Source organism: Camelus ferus, chromosome 35, assembly GCF_009834535.1.
Source record: "Camelus ferus isolate YT-003-E chromosome 35, BCGSAC_Cfer_1.0, whole genome shotgun sequence".
In the NCBI taxonomy this organism is placed as follows: domain Eukaryota; kingdom Metazoa; phylum Chordata; class Mammalia; order Artiodactyla; family Camelidae; genus Camelus; species Camelus ferus.
In genome coordinates, this window is record NC_045730.1 from 14,837,542 (window position 1) to 14,859,468 (window position 21,927).

The window sequence follows — 21,927 nt, forward strand, 5'->3', positions numbered from 1 at the left end:
AGAAATGAAGACCATGTTATTGGAAACTGGAGGAAAGGTGATCCTTTTTATAAAGTGGAAGCAAACTTGGCTGAAAGGTGTTTTGTTGGGTAGAAAGTAGAACTTGTAAGCAATGAACTTAGATGCTTCGCTGAGGAGATTTCTAAGCAAAATGTCAAAGGCTCTGCCTGGTTTCTCCTTGATGACTACAGTAAAAGGCAAGAGACACACTGAAGAGGGAACTGTTAAGCAAAAAGGGGTCAGAACTTGAAGATTCAGAAAAATTCTCAGCCTATTCTGCAGAAAAAAAAAAAAAAGCAGAAAAAATGAGAGGGCATGTTCTGGAGAGAACTCTAAGGGTGTGGCTTGTGAATCCATTCAACCACCTCAGCAGAAATACTGACAGCTTGCACTGAAGGGGGATGGGGTGAAACGAAGGAAGACTTCCGGGATACAACAGGCAGGAAACAGGCTAATAGAAGCTATCTGGCTGCTAATATGTACTATCCTTCAAGAAAAGGAAGAATGACTTGATGGTGCTTCAGATGCAAGAGAAGCTGCCACGGCCACCAGGGTCTCCCTTCTCAGATCCAGAGGGTGGGGCTGCTTCCCTTGGACCAACTGGGTGGAGCCCCCACCCTGATGACCCCAGAGAACAGAGTGTTCAGGCACAGAGGTTTATTCTCAAGCCTTAACATTTAATGAAATTTGTCCTGCCAGGTCTTGGATTTGCCTGGGACCCATGACTTCTTTCTTCCTTCCAATTTCTCCACTTTGGAATGGGAACTGTCTATCCTATGCCAGTCCCACCATTCTATTCTGGAAGCAAGTAACTTGTTGCCTGGTTTTACAGGTATACAGGTGGGGAGGAATTTTGCCCCAAGATGAACTATATCCCAACCATTACCTATAATTGATGTGGATGGTTTAGACGATGAGTTTGGGGACTCTGAGTTAGTCATGTTAGGAGAGATTTTGGACTTAAGGTTGATGCTGGAATGATCAAAAGTTTTGGAGATGCTGGGATGGAGTGAATCTATCTTGCATATGGGAAGAATATGAATTTGGGTTCAGGGGCAGAAAGCTGACTGTTTTGGGTTCAGTTATGTTCCCTGAAAGAGACATGTTGACGTCCCAACACTCAGTACCTCAGAATGTGCCTATACCTGGAAATTGGATATTTACTGAGGTAATAAGTTAATATGAATTCATCAGGGTGGACTCTAATGTAACATGACTGGTGTCCTTATAAGGAAGGAAATTTTGAAGAACCGTTGCCTACCTTTCAAGGCTCCCCACAATCTGGTCTTAACTCTCCAATAATAACGCTCCCACTTCCTGCACTAGCCCTAGTGAGCGGTATACTCTGTGCCAAGCACTGTGGGAAACCATTTCACAGACATTACACGAACCCCGCAATGGTGCTGGCTGAGTCGGGGATCATCCTATTTTACAGATGGAGAAACTCATGAGGAAGTTTTCATTGATTTGCCCCACAGGTCCTACAGACAGAAGGTGAAAGATGAGTTCTAGCCCAGGTCTTTCTAACTCCAAAACTCACACTCCGACCCGCTCTGCAACACTGCCCAGCTGAGCTCTCTCTACTCCCTCGTTTCTCAGCAAGTTGGTCTTCTCCCGCCCCTTAAAGAATTCATAGTTGTTCTTAACATCAAATCATTACTCATAGTCCTCACCCCCTATGGACCGTCTTCCCACTCCAATCTTTTCAAGCTCAGCTCAAATCCAGCTGTCCTTGTGAGACTTTCTCTGACTACTCCAAAGCACAGTGTTCTCTTAGGAAACCCGAGTCCACACACCCCGTGTATGGAACACCTGCTAAGTATGTGAGCAGATGGGGCGGGATAAGGAAGGAAGGAGGATGAATCCAAAAGGGCACCTTCCCTACTGTCAGTACTGTTTATTTTTGTTTTTGTTTTTTAGCATTTTTAGACTGATTTCTTTCACTGTGTAAGCATTAAATCTTTTTTTTTTTACATTTTTTATTGATTTATAATCATTTTACAATGTTGTGTCAAATTCCAGTGTAGAGCACAATTTTTCAGTTACACATGAACATATATATATTCATTGTCACATTTTTTTGTGTATGAGCTACCATAAGATCCTATTGTCAATACTAAGTTTTAATGACTCTCTTCTCTGGGCTAATGAAGAACTTGTGATGGGTCATATAATATTTACTGATTTAAGGTATATTGTTTTATACTACTTTCTAAGTTTTTTCATGCATAACTGTGCAGTCTCCACAGTAGACCACAAGCTTCCTGAAAAGGGAGAAAAAATAGGCAGGTCTTCCCCCACAGTAGCCTGGGAACAATGCTGGTGGGAATGAAGACTCTGTGTAAGGAGGTAGTTTGGAAAAGTAAATAGAGGTCAGACAGTGGATGGTCGCAATGCCAGGTTAAGTCCTAGGATATGGTGACTGGTATACCTGATGTCTGCATGTGGTACTCAGTAAATGTGTCCTAAAAGAGGAACTGAGTGAATGAGAAGTGGAAACTGAGAGGAAATTCATTGCTGTTGCAAAAAAAACTCTGAGAGTGACCTACTAGATTACTTCAACCTGGAGGATTTCTAGTGAAACTGTGCCATTTAACACATTTAGTAACTCTTGGGAGATGAGGAAGTCAGATGACACAAAATCAAATGGGACATGTAGCATTTTGAATGACACAATTAGGATTTGGAAGACTGAAATTTATTAGAAAGCTTGGCTAAAACCAATATATAGGCAGACCTTGTTTTACTGCACTTTGCAATAAATTGAAGGTTTGTGCTATCAGTGAGACCACACTCAGATATTAATAAGCCAGCCAGCCTCCCAAGGAGCTGTCCAAAAGAGTAAAAGGTCCAGAAATCATAGGACAAGAATAATTGATGGAGGGGGGTTGGTATAGCTCAGTGGTAGAGTTCATGCTTGGCATACACAAGGTCCTGGGTTCAACACCTCCGTTAGAGAAAAAAAAAAAAAGAGTAACTGATGGACACTGGAAAAGAGAAGACTTAACAGACTGGGATGCCGTGTGGCTGAGATGGCAGAGCAGCGCAGCTATCTTCAAATATTCAAAAAGCTTTAATATAGATACAGTGAGTTCAGTGAGGAAGTCATCCCTGGAGACACAACTTTGGGAGTCATCATCATATAAGTGACAGTTTATATTACAAGAGCCAAAGAGAGTGCTTGAAAAGCAATAAAAAGGGGAAATCAAGGAGCGATAGGTAAAGCTTCTGGTCATGGCCAAATTCACTGGCATATAAAGGCGGGCAGATAAGATGAAGTCTACAAAGAAGACAGAAAGGAAGCTACATGGGGGCAGATTTTACTTGAATATAGGAGATAAGGAAGCCTATTCTCATAATTAGAGACACAGGAAGTCATGAATTCCCTTTAAAATCAGAAGCAGACTATCTGTATTGTGAGAAACAGTGTCATAGGTGAACTCTAAGGTGCCTTCCAGCTCGAGGATTCTGTGGTATAATGTCAACACTGAATTCTACAAGCAAGGGGAAGAATAGATTTCTACAGGTGGAACTGGCATGCAGACAACTTCTTTCAAGAACATTATTACTCTGTCAGCAAGGACAGGGAGGGAATGAGGGAGACAGAAGAAGCAAAAGTCAAGGACATAAGCTTGTGAAGGTTGCCTGAGTCCCAGCCTGTTCATCAAATACTCTTCATGCTTCCTTGACCAACAGCTGTCAGAACAAGTGATCTGACATCGGATCTGAACAGGTGAGAAGTTGGGGAACCATGCCAGACACTCAAGCGTATGGTGGCCCTGGAAATGAGTGCCTATCTGGGGCGAGGAAAACAGCCATGGAGTGCAAGGTGCCAATGAAATAGAGATGAAAGAGGAGGAACTAATGGAATCTGGTGACTTACTGCATATGCTGGGAGAAGAAAGCAAAAGTGAGTACACTCATGCTGATTGACTAGAGATGGTGGGACAAGAATAGAAAGCCTGAGGTCAAGTACGAGAAACTGGTATCTTCTGAATGTTTCTGCAGATGACAGACACGCTGAGAGAAATGGCAGTGCTCTGGGAAGAAGTAACTGTTAAGCACCAACGCTGACTCAGCCACGACCTTCTCAGAGGTGCTGGGAAGAGCGAGCTCTGTCTTCTCAGGTTAACCCATCACTTGTGTATGCTGCTGTGGAACAGGAAGGTGCTCAGACCCTGGACACCCTGGCGTTGGTCTTTGCTCCACTACTCACCGGCTGTGTGGTCTTTGAACCTCTGGGCCTCAATTTCCTCATTTGTAAAATGGACACTGTAAGTGTTCGTATTCGTAAAGGTCAGAGAATTAACTAAAATAATACAGGCAGTGTGTTTACAACTATTCTTGGTATATAGTCATCGTTCAATAAATATTTGCTCTTATTTTACTACGATGACAACTATATTACTGCTATTACTGCTACTACTGCTGCTGCCACTGTTACTACTACTACCACCATTACTGCTATTACTATTACTACCACCAGTACTATTACTACTACTAATACTACCACGATTACTGCTACCACTATTACTACCATCACCACCACTACCACTATTACTATTACTACCACTACTACTGCTGCTGATGCAGCTGCTGTCCCTGCTGCTGCTACTACTGCCCCCTAAAACAAGTCAACAGCAAACCTTGAGGAATATGTTAAGCATTTAAACAAGGTAAAAATGTTCCAAAATGTTGGAGTCTTTCTAACTTGGCGCTGCCCACAATTCTGACATGTCATGATCTAAAGTAATTATTCTCTGAAAGATGAGCGAATCCCTGAACAATAACCCTAGCTCCCACAGCAGTCTGGGAATCCCCACAAGTCCTCCAGGATGATTCTTCCCCAAGGTACCCTCCCCGTGGAAATCTGCCCCAGTTTCAGGCTGGATTTGTAGCTCAGTGGTATCCCAGGCAAGGATTCCGCTTATTTACTGGGATATACCATATAATGTGGATATAAATAGCTTTCCTTCATTCCTCAAACCATTTCCCTAGTCTATTATGAATTATGACAGGCATCCCCATAAAGGAACAATCATTCTGAAAGAATGAGGAAGTGTTCAGCAAGAGCACAGGAAAGAGCACTGGATTAAAGTTCAGACTCTAATGTTGATTTAGTGTGTGTGTCTTAAGCTCTCTGACACTGCTTCCTCCCTTATAAAATGGGAATTATGTGCACTCGGTCATCTTCACAACCCTGGTGGGCAGGTCAAGTGAGAAAATGAAACATAAAACCACTATGCATTTTTGCAAAATGCTTTGCAAGATATCCGTGAGATCACTTCACTCACCCTCATTATTCTCAAAGGATAAAAGAGACCTACAGCATTCTCTGGACGCATGGAGTATCACTTATATAATTTTTTCAGTTTTATCATTTTTATCATCATTTCTACTACTTCTCAGAGTCACTCTGGGGATTAAACCAGATCATATTTTCAATGGAAATACTAAATTCAGCCTGGGGTAATAACACTGATACCCACTGAGTCCTCACTCTGCCTGGCACTGTGCTTGAAACTTTATATGCATAATCTTATACAGCTTCTTAAAACAGTCCATGAAGAACCTAGGTTGTCCCTGTTTTGCTCATGAGAAAACTAAACTTCAAAGAATTTAAATAACTCACACATGGTGTCACAGTCAGTGTCGAAGGAGGGATTTGAATTCAGGCCTGCACCTCTCGGCTGTCCTGCCAGGGCACATGCTTCACTGGTTCTCGAATACCAGCCTCCTAGGGCCCATGACGCCAGTGTGGACATACAGAGAGGTTCTCAGATGGGCTTATCAACAGTTCATCTGTGAGTGCTAAGGATCTATGAAATTTACCCAAGTATTCTTCAAAAATAATTCATACTTTCAACCCCTACTTTTTATAGTAGCAATTACTTTCGCATCATCTTCATCTAGCAATCAGGTTATAGGACATACACCACATACATTAAAATATCCTATACACAACTTTGGGGATCATGTATCATATTCAAATAGACATCTTTGGGGAAAATGCATCCTATTGACACGGTAGGAGTTGCATTTTTCTTGAAACACACATAGTATTCAAAATTAGAAAGAATAAAGGAAAAGGTAAACAAAATAGAAGAAACGGCACAGAATCAGACCCCCCTGGGCTCACAAATCCCAGCTCCACTGCTTACTAGCTTTATCACTTGACAAAGTTAACCATTCTTCAAGTTCTATTTCTTTATCTATAAAATGAGAACACTAGCACATACCTCACTGGGTTGGCATAAAGTTTAACAGCACAGAATGCATAAAGCTCCCAGAATAGCACCCAGGAACAATTTCTTCTAGGCCAGTGAGAGATAACAATATGATAGTGTTGATGAATAAGGCCATAAGGGAACAGTTTCACAGTCTCACTGAAATTACAGATAACCTGTTATCTATCTAAAACTATTCAGAGCGCTCATGGCTGGCCACACCCACAAACAGAAACAAAAGATTGATTGGAAGACTATCTCCCAAAAGAAATCACTGAAAGATGCATTTGTTGTGACAGCCCAAGATACCTTAGCAAAAGAAGAGCAGCTGGGCCAGATGAACCAAAACAAAACAAACAAACAGACAAACAACACACACAGTAGGGAGGAGAAGTGAAAAACTACTCTCTTCCATACTTTCAACTGCTCCCATAGAAGCGGTTTAGGGTAGGAGTTACAAGTACCAATTATGGAATCAGATAGGCCTAGGTCCGAAGTACAGCCCTTTCACTCACTGGCCAGCTGACCAGGTAAGTTTCTTAACCTCTCTAATCATCAGTTTCCTCTTGGGAATAATAATGATAAACTCATAAAAAATACATACTTCACCAGGTGGTATGGAGTTAAATGAAACTCATATATAAATTTTATAGCACGTAATCAGGGATCAGTAAAGGGACAATTGTAGCTTAATAATAATACATGGTTAACAATGAGTGATATGGGAAGGTTTACTGCCTGAATGATATTCAGACCTATGGTCCTAGGGATTCGAGCCAATATAAAAAATGATGAAAAAGCACCTTCCTGGGCTGGTATAGCCAGCCTCCCCTTGGTTTACTCCTGTAGTCATGTGGACCTTTCCCCCAGTTTCTCAAAACTCTTCAGCCTGGCCAGGAGTCTTGGACAGTCCAAGCAACTCCTAGTAGGTGTGAGGGATGAAGGGCTCACTCAGCTCCAGTCCCAACCCTGAGCTGATCCTGAGGCTTTGGGTCAAGAATTGGAAAACCCATAAACCCCAGTAATGAAAGCAATGCCAACCACATGGTCATTTCCAGAAACCCCACAGGAGCTGGGCCCTCAGGGAACTGAAAGTCCCCAGGCCAGGCTGGGGAGCCACATCCGGTAGCAGGACCTAAGAGCACTTCCTGAGTGCCACACTTCAGCCTTCCCCGGCTGCACCCTCCAACAGTATTTCTCGCTATATTGCTGTATCTATCATTTTTACATTTCTGCCCTGACTTGGGTTAAAATTCCCGGCTCCTCATTTTTCACAGGTGCTCTATGCTATTCAACTTTAAAGATCAGTATGAAAGAAAAATTTAACTCATCAAAGAAAACCAAAGAAATCCCAGACAATAAGAACCAGATCTGAAGATTTAAAAGGAAAAATATATAAGGATAAGAGTCATTTATTCTCAACACCTTTACATGGATCAATACAGTCATTAGCTAAACTGTTAGTTCAATCCATATTAAATCTTGATTTATGTAAAATATTTCTGTATTATTATTGAAGTACTTACCCTCCCCCCAACCAGGTTAACAGAATTTACCAACATAGCAAAGCGTTATTTTTTTAAATCTAAGAAAGGAACCAGTTTTCTTAAAAATCTCAATTGGTGAATGGTCACAGGACACAGAGCTACAAAATAATGCAATGTAAACATTTTAACATAGACATTGCTTTCAGTTTTACATAAAAGAAAAATTCTGTATTATAATCTTGCAATTGTGATTTCTGCAGATAAACTGTGATAACTTTGTGCAATTTAGTATACAGAGGAATTATTACAGCAGTTACTACTCAGGGCATCATTGATTCATGCTACCTCTTATGAACACAGGTAATTTGTGATTATCAGTCAGTAAAAGTGACCCTATTAAAAATATGGAAGATACCATAATATGAATGCATTTATAGAAATAGTGTATTACTCCGAATTCACCTCACATTATGTACAGTTGTGCTGTGCTCACATCCTTACAGAGAGTACATGAGAAAATCTCTTTGAAAGCATCCATGGAGTTCTGTAAGAAATCTACTTACCATCCTATGATTTTTTGGTAAAGATGACGTTTCTTGAACAAGAGAACTTTCACGGGAATCCATATCAAGACAGTCATTAAGGCTACATAAGCAATCGAACAGGAAACAATCAGCCAATAATGTGTTCTGTCCCGTGTATCCCTTGTGTTTTGATCAGCAGAGGCAAACTGTTCCATCATCACGAGCATGGGGATGGAAAAGGCAGCAAACTCAAGCAGCTCAAAAACCAGGAACTTGACTAGTTTTCCAGAAGCCATCCTGGGGAAGGGCATGCACCTGGGGATCAAATGGTTCCCCTCTGACAGTGAGCAGCATATGGACACACAGATACGGAGCTGGGATCAAGTTCCTTGTACTCGAATCACTAACCAGTGACTTTTTATTCTTTTATTGACCCTCATATGGTTCAATGATCTTCCAGCTTAACAACCAAGGTCTCTTAAAGAAACAGAGCCACAGTGGAAGTACCACTTAATGTGTTTGCACATCCATTATTAGAAGTCAACTGAACTTCACAACACGCTTGGGAGCATTGGTAAAAGTGAGTCTTTTAATGTAGTTTTTATTGCTAATCCAAAAAAAAATGTAATAGAACCATTGGAATAATATAATTTTACAGTTAAAGGAGAGGAAGAGACATGATCCAATCCCCTATTTTTATATCTAAGCTAATTCAGACAAAGAGAAGTACCTAAAACCGGAGTCTTTTATCTTGGAGAAGGACCCCTCAGTTTTCTTCAAAGTGCTTGAAAAGGGAGTTTGGATTCATTTTGCCAACTTCCTAACCAGGCTTCTTCCTGGTGCTTGAAATATTTATTTGTTCTTGCACATTAATTGCTGTGCAACACAGATTAACGTTATTTTTATTTTGCTGGTCAGTAAACTAACATGGCGATGTGCAGCCTGTTATCAGGATCAGCACATTAAGAGTCATCTATACCCAGTCCAAAAGGGTATCTAATATTTAAAAGACAGCAATATCCCATGAATATCCTTCCTTTGAAAACCACTTTGGAGCACCTGCGATGAGCATTCTGCTGGGTGTTGGGGTGCAACAATGAAGGGGCGACAGAAGGTTCCTGCCCTGAAAATGCTCACTGTCCGTGGAGGAAACAAACCTGTGAACAGAAAATAACTGAGGTCAGAACCATAGCCTAAATGAGATGGTAACACTCAGAACTTCCTCTTTGGGCTGTGGGAAGGATAGGGGTAATGAGGAGAGATGCTGGGGCATCAGTGACATTTCAGGCGGAAAAAAAGAAGCAAGGAGGGTGGAGTAGTGGTGAGAGTCTGGTGTGGCAGCACATAGAGGAAAGTGATGCTGGAAAAATTGGCTAGGTCAGAACGACCACATCCCATGAAGGATTTGGCGGGTGTGTGTGTGTATTTAAAAAGGTGTTTTCTTTTTTTCTTTTTTTTAATTGAAGTATAGTTGATGTACAGTGTTGTGTTAGTTTCCGGTTTACAGCATGGTGATTCAGTTTTATACATATATATATATATATGTATATACATAGATATTCCTTTTCATAATCTTTTTCATGATAGATTATTACAAGATATTGAATACAGTTCCCTGTGCTATACAGTATAAACCTACTGTTTATCTATTCTATATATAGTAGTTTGTATCTGCAAATCCCGAACTCCCAATTTATCCCTGCCATCACCACCATTCGCCCCTGGTAACCATATTTTGTTTTCTATGTCTGTGAGTCTGTTCCTATTTTGTAAATAAGTTCACTTGTGTCATTTTTTTAGACTTCACATATGAGTGATATCTTATGATATCTGTCTTTCTCTTTCTGGCTTACTTCACTTAGAATGACAACCTTAGGTCCATCCATGTGGCTACAAATGGCATTATTTCATTCTTTTTTTATGGCTGAGTCGTATTTTGTTTTATGCATATACATACCACAACTTCCATCCAGTCATCTGTCAATGGACATAGAGGTTGCTTCCACACCTTGGCTATTGTAAATAGTGCTGCTATGAACATTGGGATACAGTATCTTTTTGAATTAGAGTTTCCTCCAGATATATGCCCAGGAGTGGGATTGCTGGATCATATGATAACTCTATTTTCAGTTTTTTAAGGAATCTACATATTGTTTTCCACAGTGGCTGCAGCCAAATTACATTCCCACCAACAGTGTAGGAGGTTCCTGAAAACATGTTTTCTGAACAGAGGAGTCACTTGACCATTTGCAAAAAGACAAAGTGCTGGTGTGAAGGCCAGGCAGTGGTGTTAACTGAGAGGCAGGGAAGCCACCTGGGAGCCACAGAGGAGGCTGAACTGGAGGTGAGAGCCTCACTGGATCAGATGGTGCAGGAGTGATGGGAGACCCCTGCATCCACCCTGACTCCTCCCCTTCCTACCTACCTGCCTTTTCAGATGGCTCTCCTGTGCCGGGTGTCTGACTGATGCAAGCCAGTATTTCTCTCAGCTCCTCTCTCCCAAGGCCCTTTGCAGAAAGAAGGGGCCCCGTGGCCGTCTGGCTCTCCAGATGCACCTAGAATCCTAGGGATGGCTCTGAGGATTATCACCTCCCACCCTCCCGTGGCAGGATAATTAGCCATTTCCTTGAGCTGTCTAGTTACTCTATCTGAACTTGAATTTCAAATCCACTGCGGTGGAGCAGAAGTCCTCTCAAATGAAAGAAGAGACTTGGAAGAAGGGTGGCAAGAATATGAAAGGCTTGGCAGAAAACCATCTGAGCAGTGGTTCTGTTGCCAACTATTTGTAGTATCATCTAATTGACATCAATTCTCCTTATCATCCCTGAGCAAAATTTCTATTTAAATGATATTAGAGACGTATCAGATTTCAGCCTCCAACGCTCAGACCTGAGTCATCTGGCACTACAGTGCATTATAATTTCTTTCACAAATTTTGTGTATTAATAGGGATTGTGACCTGAGCATTTGAAGACAGTGGTTGAATAAAAACAGCCTGGCTCTCAGGGAAAGGGACTCTTGCTGAGTCTATAATTCCATTTTAAATGCTCAACTTTTATTTCCATGTATGGAAATTTAAAACTGACACTCACTTTATATTTCTCACCTATAATCTTCCTCTGGTTCCCAATCTCTTTTCACTTTTACCTTCAAAGATAACACGAAGCGTGTAAGCATTCATGTGATGTTCCCTGCTGTTCTCCACCACCTGGAACGCTGGGGTAACTGGCTGTGCTTTCTTTGAGCAGGAGGGAGGTGATGCCTGTCATCCTCTGCCCATAATGAGCGCAACTCCATGTAAAGGAAAGAGTCACCGTGTTAACCTTGTTCATTGAATGCTTACTGTGCAGATCACGGTAGAGACATGGTCCTATTGGCTGCCTTCTAGGGACACAACACAGACATACAGGTCAGACCTGAGAACGTGTCCAGAATGAGCAGGACAGGTCAGGGCTGGGAAGGGCTACCGTGTCCACAGTCCTCCATCCCCCTCCTCCAGCCACATCTGGACAAACAGGCACTGGGCCACAGGACGTCCAGCCATCTAGTATGGTCTGGCATAACCTGGGCCAACCACTTCTTCACCCTCAGGAATTTGAAGTAAGAAATACGGGGGAGACTTTGATAAGTGGAATTCAAAGAGGCCATGATTTTGAGTCAGGATCAGAGTGACTCAAACTGTGCTAGAACTACCCCTGGCATGTTGTTGAACTCCGTAATGATTGAGTGAACACCCGAATGAGGGAAGAATGAATGAATGAACGAACAAATGGAAGCCAAATAGTGAGGGGACAGAAGAATGAGCAGACCAAGGGGGCCAATCCAGAGAGTGAGGCAATGGAACAGATCAACAGATGGACGCCCACCAAGAAAGACCAGTCCCCAGCTCACCTGTATTCTTACAAAACGAGGTCTTTGTCCCTGGAGACCAAAAGGGCTTGGGGATAAGACAAAGGAATACGTTTTAGAGCAGAGGCCAAATATCATACAAAAACATTTATGTACTGGATGATTCGGAGAAGAGGATTAAAAAAAAATCAAAGTACAGTTGATCAGAGAGATGATCTTCTCAGAAAAGGTGAATTTGGGCCTGTGCTTTTTATTGACTCAAAACAGTATCTATATATTGTTACAGCAGTCTTCTCTGTGTAATTACATTTGAAAAATAGTTCTAAGAATTTTCATGATGCAGTGAGTTGGGGAGAGTGGTGGGAGAGAGAAGCACTGGATTTTTGTTGTAAAATATCGTAGTTGTAGATTTAAATTTAAGTTAAAAATTCAGAAAGGTACTCATCAAACTGTTAACAGCGTTATCCCCGGGGAATGGGTGCGGTGAGGTGCAGGAGTTTTCATGGGTTTTAAAAAATTAATATTGGCATAGTTGGAATATTTCACAAGCATAAAAATTAGAAGATAATTTTAGACTAATAAAAGTCAATGAAACAAAGAGGTTCCAGCTTAATAAAAACTTTGTTGCTCTGTTTAAAAAAAAAAAAATCTTTCCTCCATGAATTTCTGTTCCCTCACTTCCAAACAGAAACCAAAGCCACCTAGCGCCTCAGTGGCTGTACTGAAGAGCAGGGAGATGGCCAGAGGCAAGCAGGAGACGGGGATGCCCTGAGGGACCGTCTTCTGGCTGGGCAGTTGGGGTTGAGGGTGAATGTCTTCTCCTGATCTCACAGGAGAGTGCGAAGAAGAAGGCCTTCCCCCTTCAGCCCCAGATTAAGGGTTTTCTCCCCTGAAGCCTTTCCTTGGCTCCTTCTCCGAGGGAGGAGCAAGAATCTCCTCCTTCATGTGAAACACCTTTTGAATCCTCCCTGTGGTGCCTGCAGACTGGGGTCTCCTGTAAAACCACAAGCTCCTTGAAAGCAGAGACCATCTTTGTACCATCACTTCTCAGCACAGTGCTGGGCACATAATAGGCCCTTAATATACACGCGGGGCAGGAATGAATAAACAGGTGAAGGGTAAGAGAAGTGGCCGGTGGCAGGAGGAATGCGCCAGGCTGTGGTTAACTTGTCTTTCATTCCACGGGAATGCGGTCTCTTACACTGACCTCTCAGAAGGAGAAATCGTGTACCACCTGTCCCAGTACAATCTGTGCACTCGGCCCATGGGTTTCAATTTCCTTGCACGGTCCCAATTGCAGCCACAATGTCTCCTTCCTCCAGAGCCATGGTTCCAAGGACAAAGCGCCTTGGCTATTGCAGAGTTTCTTAATCTCACAATGCATTTTATGCCTCCTGCAAGCATTTACAATGACTTTACAGATTTCAGTGCTACAGTATCTTCCCCGAACTTTTCCGACCCATGTGCCCTCAAGAATGCGTATTCCATAATGGATTTGAACCACTAATGAAGGAGGCTGGAGAGGACGGTCTGGTATTTGTCTAGCCCAAGGCATAGCCTTCAATTATTTCAGGGTCCTCAGCCCTTCCAAAATATCATTTGTCTAAACTTTCCATAACAGATTGGGACACAGGGAAGGTTCCTTCATGAGAGACAGAGCAACTAGTTAGCTTGCCAAAGATGAAGAATGACATTATGCCCACATTCATCTCCTGGGAGGAAATAATGCCAGATCTCTGACTCAAAGATGAAGACAAAGGGATTGAGAGATGGTTTAGAATCACCTACCCTTCAGCTGGGAGCAATTTATGCCAATCCTGAGTCTTTCCCATCTAAGTCCCCTGACGAGTCTGCCATGCAACTGCACTGCCAGTAATTAGAAGGACAGGGAGGGAGACATTTTCAAACCATCCACATTCTTTACTTGGATCTGTCCAAGACTGATTCGAAGAACTCTGCCCCTGAGTCTGCTTTTTAATGCTGGGTTTAACAACTTCCTGGTAGGAAACAGATTTGGTTTTCTGAAGCTGGGTCTGTGGTGGAAAGACTGAGTCTTGTGGTTAGAATTCACTTCCATGTAGGAGTGCTGATGCAGTGTTTTTTATTTTAGTAAGCAGAAGATATCACACTGTCCAGGGTAACACCTGTTCTCCACACTTCCAACTGTCATTTCCTTCCTGCAGGCAGGAAGTCAAAAATTGAAAGTCTCTTAAATTGTTAGTAAGATCATTTGGTATCTCAAGGTTTGTTCATTGTTTTCAGTGTTTTATTCTGTGAAACAAAATGTACAAACTTCCAGGAATGTTCTGGCATATCCGCGGTTTGTTTCCTGTGATCGTGTGCTGTTGATGTGCAAAAAGGCAGGAGCTGGTGGCAATGAAACTGCTCTCGGGATCAAGCTGGATCTAAGGAGAGCACACGGAAGAGGCAAAAGCGTGTCCCTGCATCTAATTTGCTAATTATTTATAATTTCCAAAGAGTATTTCCAAAATACATTCCTGATGCTCATGAGAAGATGTCATCAAATAAACCACCTGAAGTGAACTCAGATTATGTCACCATCTGATATATGTCCCTTCTTACCACTGTTATCCTGTCAGAGTCCAAACTGCACGAAATTTATATTATAGGAAAAGGATTAGTTTCATCTCTCTGGCTATTTATAAATAAGCAACTTTGTAAGAGCAAAGATGATAGCATATCCACTGTTGTACCCTTTTATTATCCAGTATTTATCTAGTGACTCTATTCTTGAAATTAACAAAATGTATGGAATGTCCTCACTGTTTAAAAATAATGGTGCTCACAAGGGGAAATATATACAAGATCATGGTGGAAAAGAATATGAAAATGAATATATGTATATTCATGTATGACTGAAAAATTGTGCTGTACACCAGAAATTGATGCAACATTGTAAACTGAATATAACTTAGTTTAAAAAATGGTGCTCTCTTGTAATATGTTTTTCTATTATATTTGTCCAGATCTCAGACAGGAATGAAGGAAGGAAGGAAGGAAGCAAGGAAGGAAGAAAGGAAGAAAGAGAGGGAAAATTAAAACTTCCCACTCCACTATATAATCATCACACAAATTGTGTAGTGGTATACAAATGGGAGCTAAGAATCAGAAATTTAAAGAAAACAGGAAATTACTTCATTCTTTACAATTGCTCAGGTTTTATTTTTTAAGGGATTACAATAATCTAGTTGGTCTTTCAGTATTCCAAAGTGACAAATTTAAGCAAAGAAATAAAATCCATCTAAGTGTAGATATAGCCCTAATTAATAAGTGTATTTTCAACCCAAAGTTCACCAGAATGATTTAACCCGAATTTCCCAACTCTTCACAGTTAAGTACATGATGATAACTTGGCAGCTGTCCAACTGTTCCTTACTTAAGATAAAATAACTTGAAAACAATGCTAGTGGACATACCCATATCCTCACAAAGTATACAGAAATGATAATTATCCAATTATTTTGGTTAACGTAGCTTGACCAAATCTCCAAGCGATTTGCCTAAATGTAGTGTTCCCTAAGTACACTGCACGATGTAGATTTGTTTGGGTTTGTTTTGATCACAGTTTTTAAGTGGACATTTTTAAAGATATAGTGGGTTTGGGAATCTTCTGATCTAAATTACCACTTAGACTTTAAGGTACATGATTAATACATCATCTTGTGCTATGTACATTTGGCCCATTTAGTCTGATAAAACAGTTAATGAAATAAATCAGCTTATCTCATCTCTATCAAAAGACCCCCACTGGCTTCCCATCTCATTTAGGGTAAAAGCCCAAGGCTTTATCAGAATTTTCAAGGCCTTATCACCCACCACATTTCTCTCTCAAAATTTTAACCAATTTTGATCTCTGTTATATACGCATGCTTGGTACATAGTAAGAACTCAATCATTATTCAGTGAATGAGTAAGTGATGGAATGAATTCACAAGTGAACTGAGTGGACTCTCTAGGCTACTATGCTAATGAAGGGATACAAAGATGACCAAGACATGCTCTCTGCCCTTACAAGCTTGCTACCTGGTTGAAGAGACAGACATAGCTGTAAATAATTTCAATACAAGTGCAATGAGAGATGTATGTTCAAGTCATCATGGGTGCAAAGAGGAGAGGTACATGGTCAACCTAGAGGTTCAGGTTAAGTTTCCTGAATAAAAGCAGGAACATTCTCTAGCTCAATAAACTGGTTTAGCTAGAGAAATGCAATACTCTTCCAAGGTCTTAATAGAATATACTTTTAAATTTCCCCCAAGGTGGGACATCAGCAAGATGGTGGAATGAGAAGTCCCCAGCCCTAGTCTCCCAACGGAAACACCAATTTAGCAACTCTCCATGGACAAGAACGCCTTTGTGAGAATTCCAGAACCCAGTGAAGAGGTTCAGTACCCTGGCAGAGCGTGAAAACTGAGAAAAATCACATGAGAAAGGATAAGAAGAAGAGTTTCATTTTGCATTGCCCGTCCCCCCGGCCAGCACAGCACAGCACAGCAACAAGAAGGATCCCTCTTGGTCCATGATGTCTCTAGTGGAGAAAAGAGAGACGAAGGTGTGTATCTTTCCCGGCATCCAGGGCACTGCCTAGGAGGCCCACTTCTGGGTGTATATATCCAAAAAAAAAAAAAAAAAGAAATCACTATCTCAAAGAAATACTTGCCCTTCTGCTTTCCCTGCAGCATTACTCACAATAGCCAAGACATGGAAGCAAACTAAGTGTCTCCAACAACAGGTGAATGAATAAAGAATATGTGATACAGATATACAATGGAATATTATTCAACCATGAAAAAAGAAAAGTCTGACTTTTACAACAACGTGGATGGACCTTGAAAGCATTATGCCAAGTGAAATAAGGCAGACAGAGAAAGAGAAATAATATATGTCCTCATTTGTATTATAGAACCTAAAAAAGCCTAATTCATAGAATACAGTCTAGAATGGTAGTTTCCACAGGCTGAGGGTTAGGGAAAATGAGGAGATGCTGATCAAAGGGTACAAATTTCCAGTCAGATGATGAATAAGTTCTGGGGATCTAATGCACCACATGGTGACTATAGTTAACAATACTGTGGTACATACTTGAAGGTTGCTAAGAAAGTGCATCTTAGGTGTTACCACAACAACAACAAAAAATGGTAATTATGTGAGGTGATGAAGGTGCTAATCAAATTCATTGTGGCAATCATTCATTTTACAATATGCATACATGTATCAAATCATCATATTATATACCTTAAACTTACAATGTTGTATTATTTCCCAATGAAACTAGGAAAAACTGTATCCCAACTATACCTCAATAAAGGTGAGAAAATGAGTTCAACTAAGAAACACAGAAAACATAACCTCCCCCTCAAATCCTAGAACTGAGTAACACAATGACTGCACTGAAAAATTCAAGAAAGAGCTTCAACAGCAGACTCTATCAAGCAGAGAAAGAAAGAATGAGTAAGAATGAGTCAACAGAAAGACATCATTTGAAATTATCTGGTCAGAAAAAACAAAATTTTTTCAAGAGTGAAGAAAAGCCACGAGCTCTGTAGGACATATAAAGTGAAACAATGTGGAAGCTCCAGAGGAGAAGAGAGGAAAAAAGGATGGAAAGTTTATATAAAGAAATAATGGCTGAAAAATTTTCCAGATCTGGGGCAGGAAACAGACATTGTGACAGTCTATAGGCAGGCACGTTGAATCCTAAAGAGGTCTGCTCTAAGACACGTCGTAATTACAACACATCATAATTAAACTATCAAAAGTCAAAGACAAAACAATTTTGTAAGTAGCAAGAGTACAAGACTCAACACATAGAAGAGAATCCCCATAAGTTTAACAGTAGATTTTGCATCAGAAACCTTGTGGGCCAGAAGAAAGTGTAATGATGTATCTGAAGTACTGAAAGAAAACAAAAATAAGAACAAACAAACAAACAAAAAAAACTGCTAACCAAGAATACTAGACCTGGCAAAACTGTCCATCAAAAATTAAGGAGATACTTTCCCAGACAAACAAAACAAAAGGAGTTTGTCCCCACAAGATCTGTCATAACAAGAAGTGCTAAAGGGAATTCTTCAAGTTGAAATGAGTAGATGTTAAACTGCAACACAAAATCATATAAAAGTACAAATCTCACCAGTAGAGATATATAGGCAAATATATACAGAATATTGTACTATTTCAAATAGTCAAATGGTTAGATTTTCTGGTCAAGAAGGTGGAGCAGCAGGACCACGAGCTCACCTCTCCTTGAGACTACAGCAAAACCACAACTGACTGCAAAACCACCATTGAAAATAAAAGACTAGAACCTAGCAAAAAAGATCTTCTTCAACTGGAAACATAAAGAAGCAACCACAGCGGGATGGTAGGAGGGGTGCACTCACAATAAAATCAGGCCCCATACCCCCAAGGTGGGCTCCCCAGCCCAGGGCTCCGGCATTTGGAAGAGGAGACCCCAGGACATCTGATTTTGAAGGCCAGTGGGGCTTAAATCCAAGATCCCCACAGGGCTGGGGGAAACAGAGATTTCACTCTCTTGGGAAGCATACACAGAATCTCACCTACGCCAGGTCCAGGGGCAGAGGGAGTGATTTCATAGGAACCTGGGACTTACCTACCTGCTGGTTTTTGGAGGGTCTTCTCAGGAGGTAGGGGATAGCAGTGGCTCACTGAGGGGACATAAAATCTGGTGGCAGGCATTCCAGGAGTGTTCATCTACATAAGCTTTCCTGGAAGCTGACATCTTGATTGGATCATTGGCACAAACACCTAGCCCCACCCAACAGGCTGTAGGTTTAAGGGCTGGGAAGCCTCAGGCCGAGCAACATACTGGGTGTGAACACAGTCCCACCCATCAGCAGACTTCCTGAGTCACAAACATCTCTAGACGTGGCCCTACCCACCAGAGGTCCAGGACCAGGCTTCACCCAGCAGTGGGCAGGCACCGACTCCTCCTGCCAGGAAAACTGCACAAGCATCTTGCCCAGCCTCATCCACCAGGGGGCAGATACCAGAAATAAGAAAACAACAATCTCAAAGCCTTTGGAAGGAATCCACAAACACAGGCCAGACTCTACCCTGGGACCGGCTGGACCCCAGCCCTTGGGTGACAAGAGAGTGTACTGCTGGGACACATAGGACGTCTCCCACAGAGGGCCACCTCTCCAAGGTCGAGAAATGTAACTAACCTACCTTAAAATACAAATGGAAAGACAGACAATATGAGGCAGGGGAGGAATATCTCCCAGGCCCAGGCACAAGATAAAATCCCAGAAAAAGAAAGTGATAAGGAGATAGGCAATTTATTTTGGCAATTTATTTGAGAAAAGAGTTTAAAGTAATGATGGTGAAGATGTTTAGAGAACTCAAGAGAAGTACAAATGCACTGAGTGAAGTTTTTAGCAGAATTGGAAAATATAAAGAATACTTAAACATTATTGAAGAATAAAATTACTGAAATGAATAACACACTAGAAGGAACCAAGAATAGACTAAATGATGTAGAAGATCAGTTACCTAGAAGACAGATTATTAGAAATCACTACTGCAGAACAGAAAAAAGAATCAAAAGAAATGAGGATGGTTTAAGAGAACTCTGGGACAACATGAAGATCACTAATGTTTACATTATAGGGGTCCCAGAAAGAGAAGAAAAGGCCTGAGAAAAATTTTGAAGAGATAAATAACCAAAAACTTCCCCAACTTGGGAAAGAAAATAGTCACCCAAGTCCAGGAAGTACAGAGAGTTCCACAAAGGATCAGTCCAAAGAGGAACACACCAAGGCACATAGTCATCAACTTGACCAAAATTAAAGATAAGCAGAAAGTATTAAAATCAGAAAGAGAAAAGCAACAAATAACATACAAGGGAACTCCCATAAGGTTATCAGTTGGTTTTTCAGTAGAAACTCTGCAGGCCAGAAAGGAATGGCATGATACATTAAATGTGATGAAAAGGAAAAACTTACAACCAAGAATACTCTGCCCAGCAAGGATCTAGTTCAGATTTGCTGGAGAAATCAAAAGCTTCACAGATAAACAAAAGCCCAAAGAATTCAGCACCACCAAACCAGCTTTACAACAAATGTTAAAGGAACCTCTCTAGTCAAAGCACAAGAACAAAGAGGGGAAAAAAAGACCTACAATAAATTGCTTTGGCAATTCAGGGTCTTTTGTCGTTCCATGTAAATTTTGGAATTGTTCTAGTTCTGTGAAAAATGTCATGAGTATTTTGACACGGTTGCGTTGGATCTGTAGATTGCTTAGAGTAGTACGGCCATTTTGATAATGTGGATTCTTCCAATCCAAGAGCACAAGATATCTTTCCATTTCTTTGTATCATCTTCAGAGGTCCTTCATCAATGTTTTATAATTTTCAGAGTATAAGTAACATCCTCCATTAAGTTTATTTATAAAGTTGTTTTTGATGCAAAGGAAATGTTTATAACAGTTATAAAATTCTGGTTTTTGAAGTTAAAAAGTGAATGAAGGGCTGCAAATGGCATAATATCCTTTTTTATGGATGAGTTGTATTCCATTATATATATATGCTGCATCTTCTTTATCCATTCATCTATTGATGTGCACTTAGGATGCTTCCATATCTTGGCAATTATAAATAATATTGCTGTTAATAGTAAGGTGTATGTACCTTTTTGAATTAATGTTTTTGTTTTTCTCAGATATATGCCCAATAGTGGAATTGCTGGGCCATATGGTGGTTCTATTTTTAGGTTTTTGAGAAACCTCCATATTGCTTTCCATAGTGGCTGCACCCATTTACATTCCCACCAACAGTGTACAAGGGTTCCGTTTCCTCTACATCCTTGCCAACATCTGTTACTTGTGTTCTTATTGATGATGGCTCTTCTGACAGATGTGAGATGATAATCTCATTGTGATTCTGATTTGCATTTCCCTGATACTTGTGATGTTGAGCAACTTTTCCTATTCCTGTTGGCCATCTGCGTTTCCTTTTAGAAAAATGTCTGTTCAATTCTTCTGCCCACATTTTAAATAGGTTGTTTGTTTGCTTTTTAATTGAAGTACAGTTGATTTAAAATGCTGTATTAACTTCTGGTGACAGCATGGATGAACTAGGAGGGCCTTATGCTAAGTGAAATAAGTCAGACAGAGAAAGACAAATATTTAATATATCATTTACATGTGGAAACTAAAAAAATACAACAAACTAGTGACTACAACAAAAAAGAAACCTTCTCACAGATGTAAAGAAGGATCCAGTGGTTATCAGTGGGGAGAAAGGAAGGGGGAGGGGCAAGATGGAGGTGAAGGATTAAGAGATATAAACTATCAGGTATAAAATAAGCTACAAGGATGTATTGTACAACATGGGGAATATAACCAATATTTTGTAATAACTATAAATGGAGTATAACCTTAAAAAATTGTGAATCGCTACATTATATACCTGTAACATATAATATACATCAACTGTAGTTCAATTTAAAAATGATATTTTAAATACATAAAGAAATATTGTACTATTTCAGTGTAAGTCACTTTTAATGCAAATATATAGGTTGCAAGACAAAAATATTAAGAATAATGATAACCACAGAAATATGGTAATGTATGCACAATATGAAAAGAAACTCTCATAAAGTGCCAGAGGGTAAAGGTGTAGAGCTTTTGTTTGTGACTGAAGTTAAGTCGTTAACAGCTTAAAAAAAAAAACAAAACTGTTCTAACTATAAGAGTTCCAATGCAAGCCTTGTGGTAACCACAAAGATAAACTTATAGTAGATACACAATAAAGAGAAAAGACAAAACATACCACCACAAAAAATCATAAAACCACAA

The 21,927-nt window shown here is 40.5% G+C and overlaps 1 protein-coding gene across 2 annotated transcripts in view; it reads right to left on the minus strand.

The window, feature by feature from the left end:
- TMEM236 (transmembrane protein 236) overlaps positions 1–21,927 on the minus strand; it is a 51,764-nt gene that overhangs the window by 24,880 nt on the left and 4,957 nt on the right. The window contains exons 1-2 of one of the 2 annotated variants that reach the window (XM_006192294.2): positions 11,386–12,339; positions 8,278–9,395 (exon numbers count right to left, since the gene is read on the minus strand). In XM_006192294.2, coding sequence (XP_006192356.2) covers positions 8,278–8,549 — 272 coding nt within the window. In that variant the 5' untranslated portion in view covers positions 8,550–9,395; positions 11,386–12,339. Of the gene's footprint in view, positions 1–7,644; positions 9,396–11,385; positions 12,340–21,927 lie in introns of those variants that run through there. The other variant, XR_004317449.1, reaches the window with a different exon arrangement.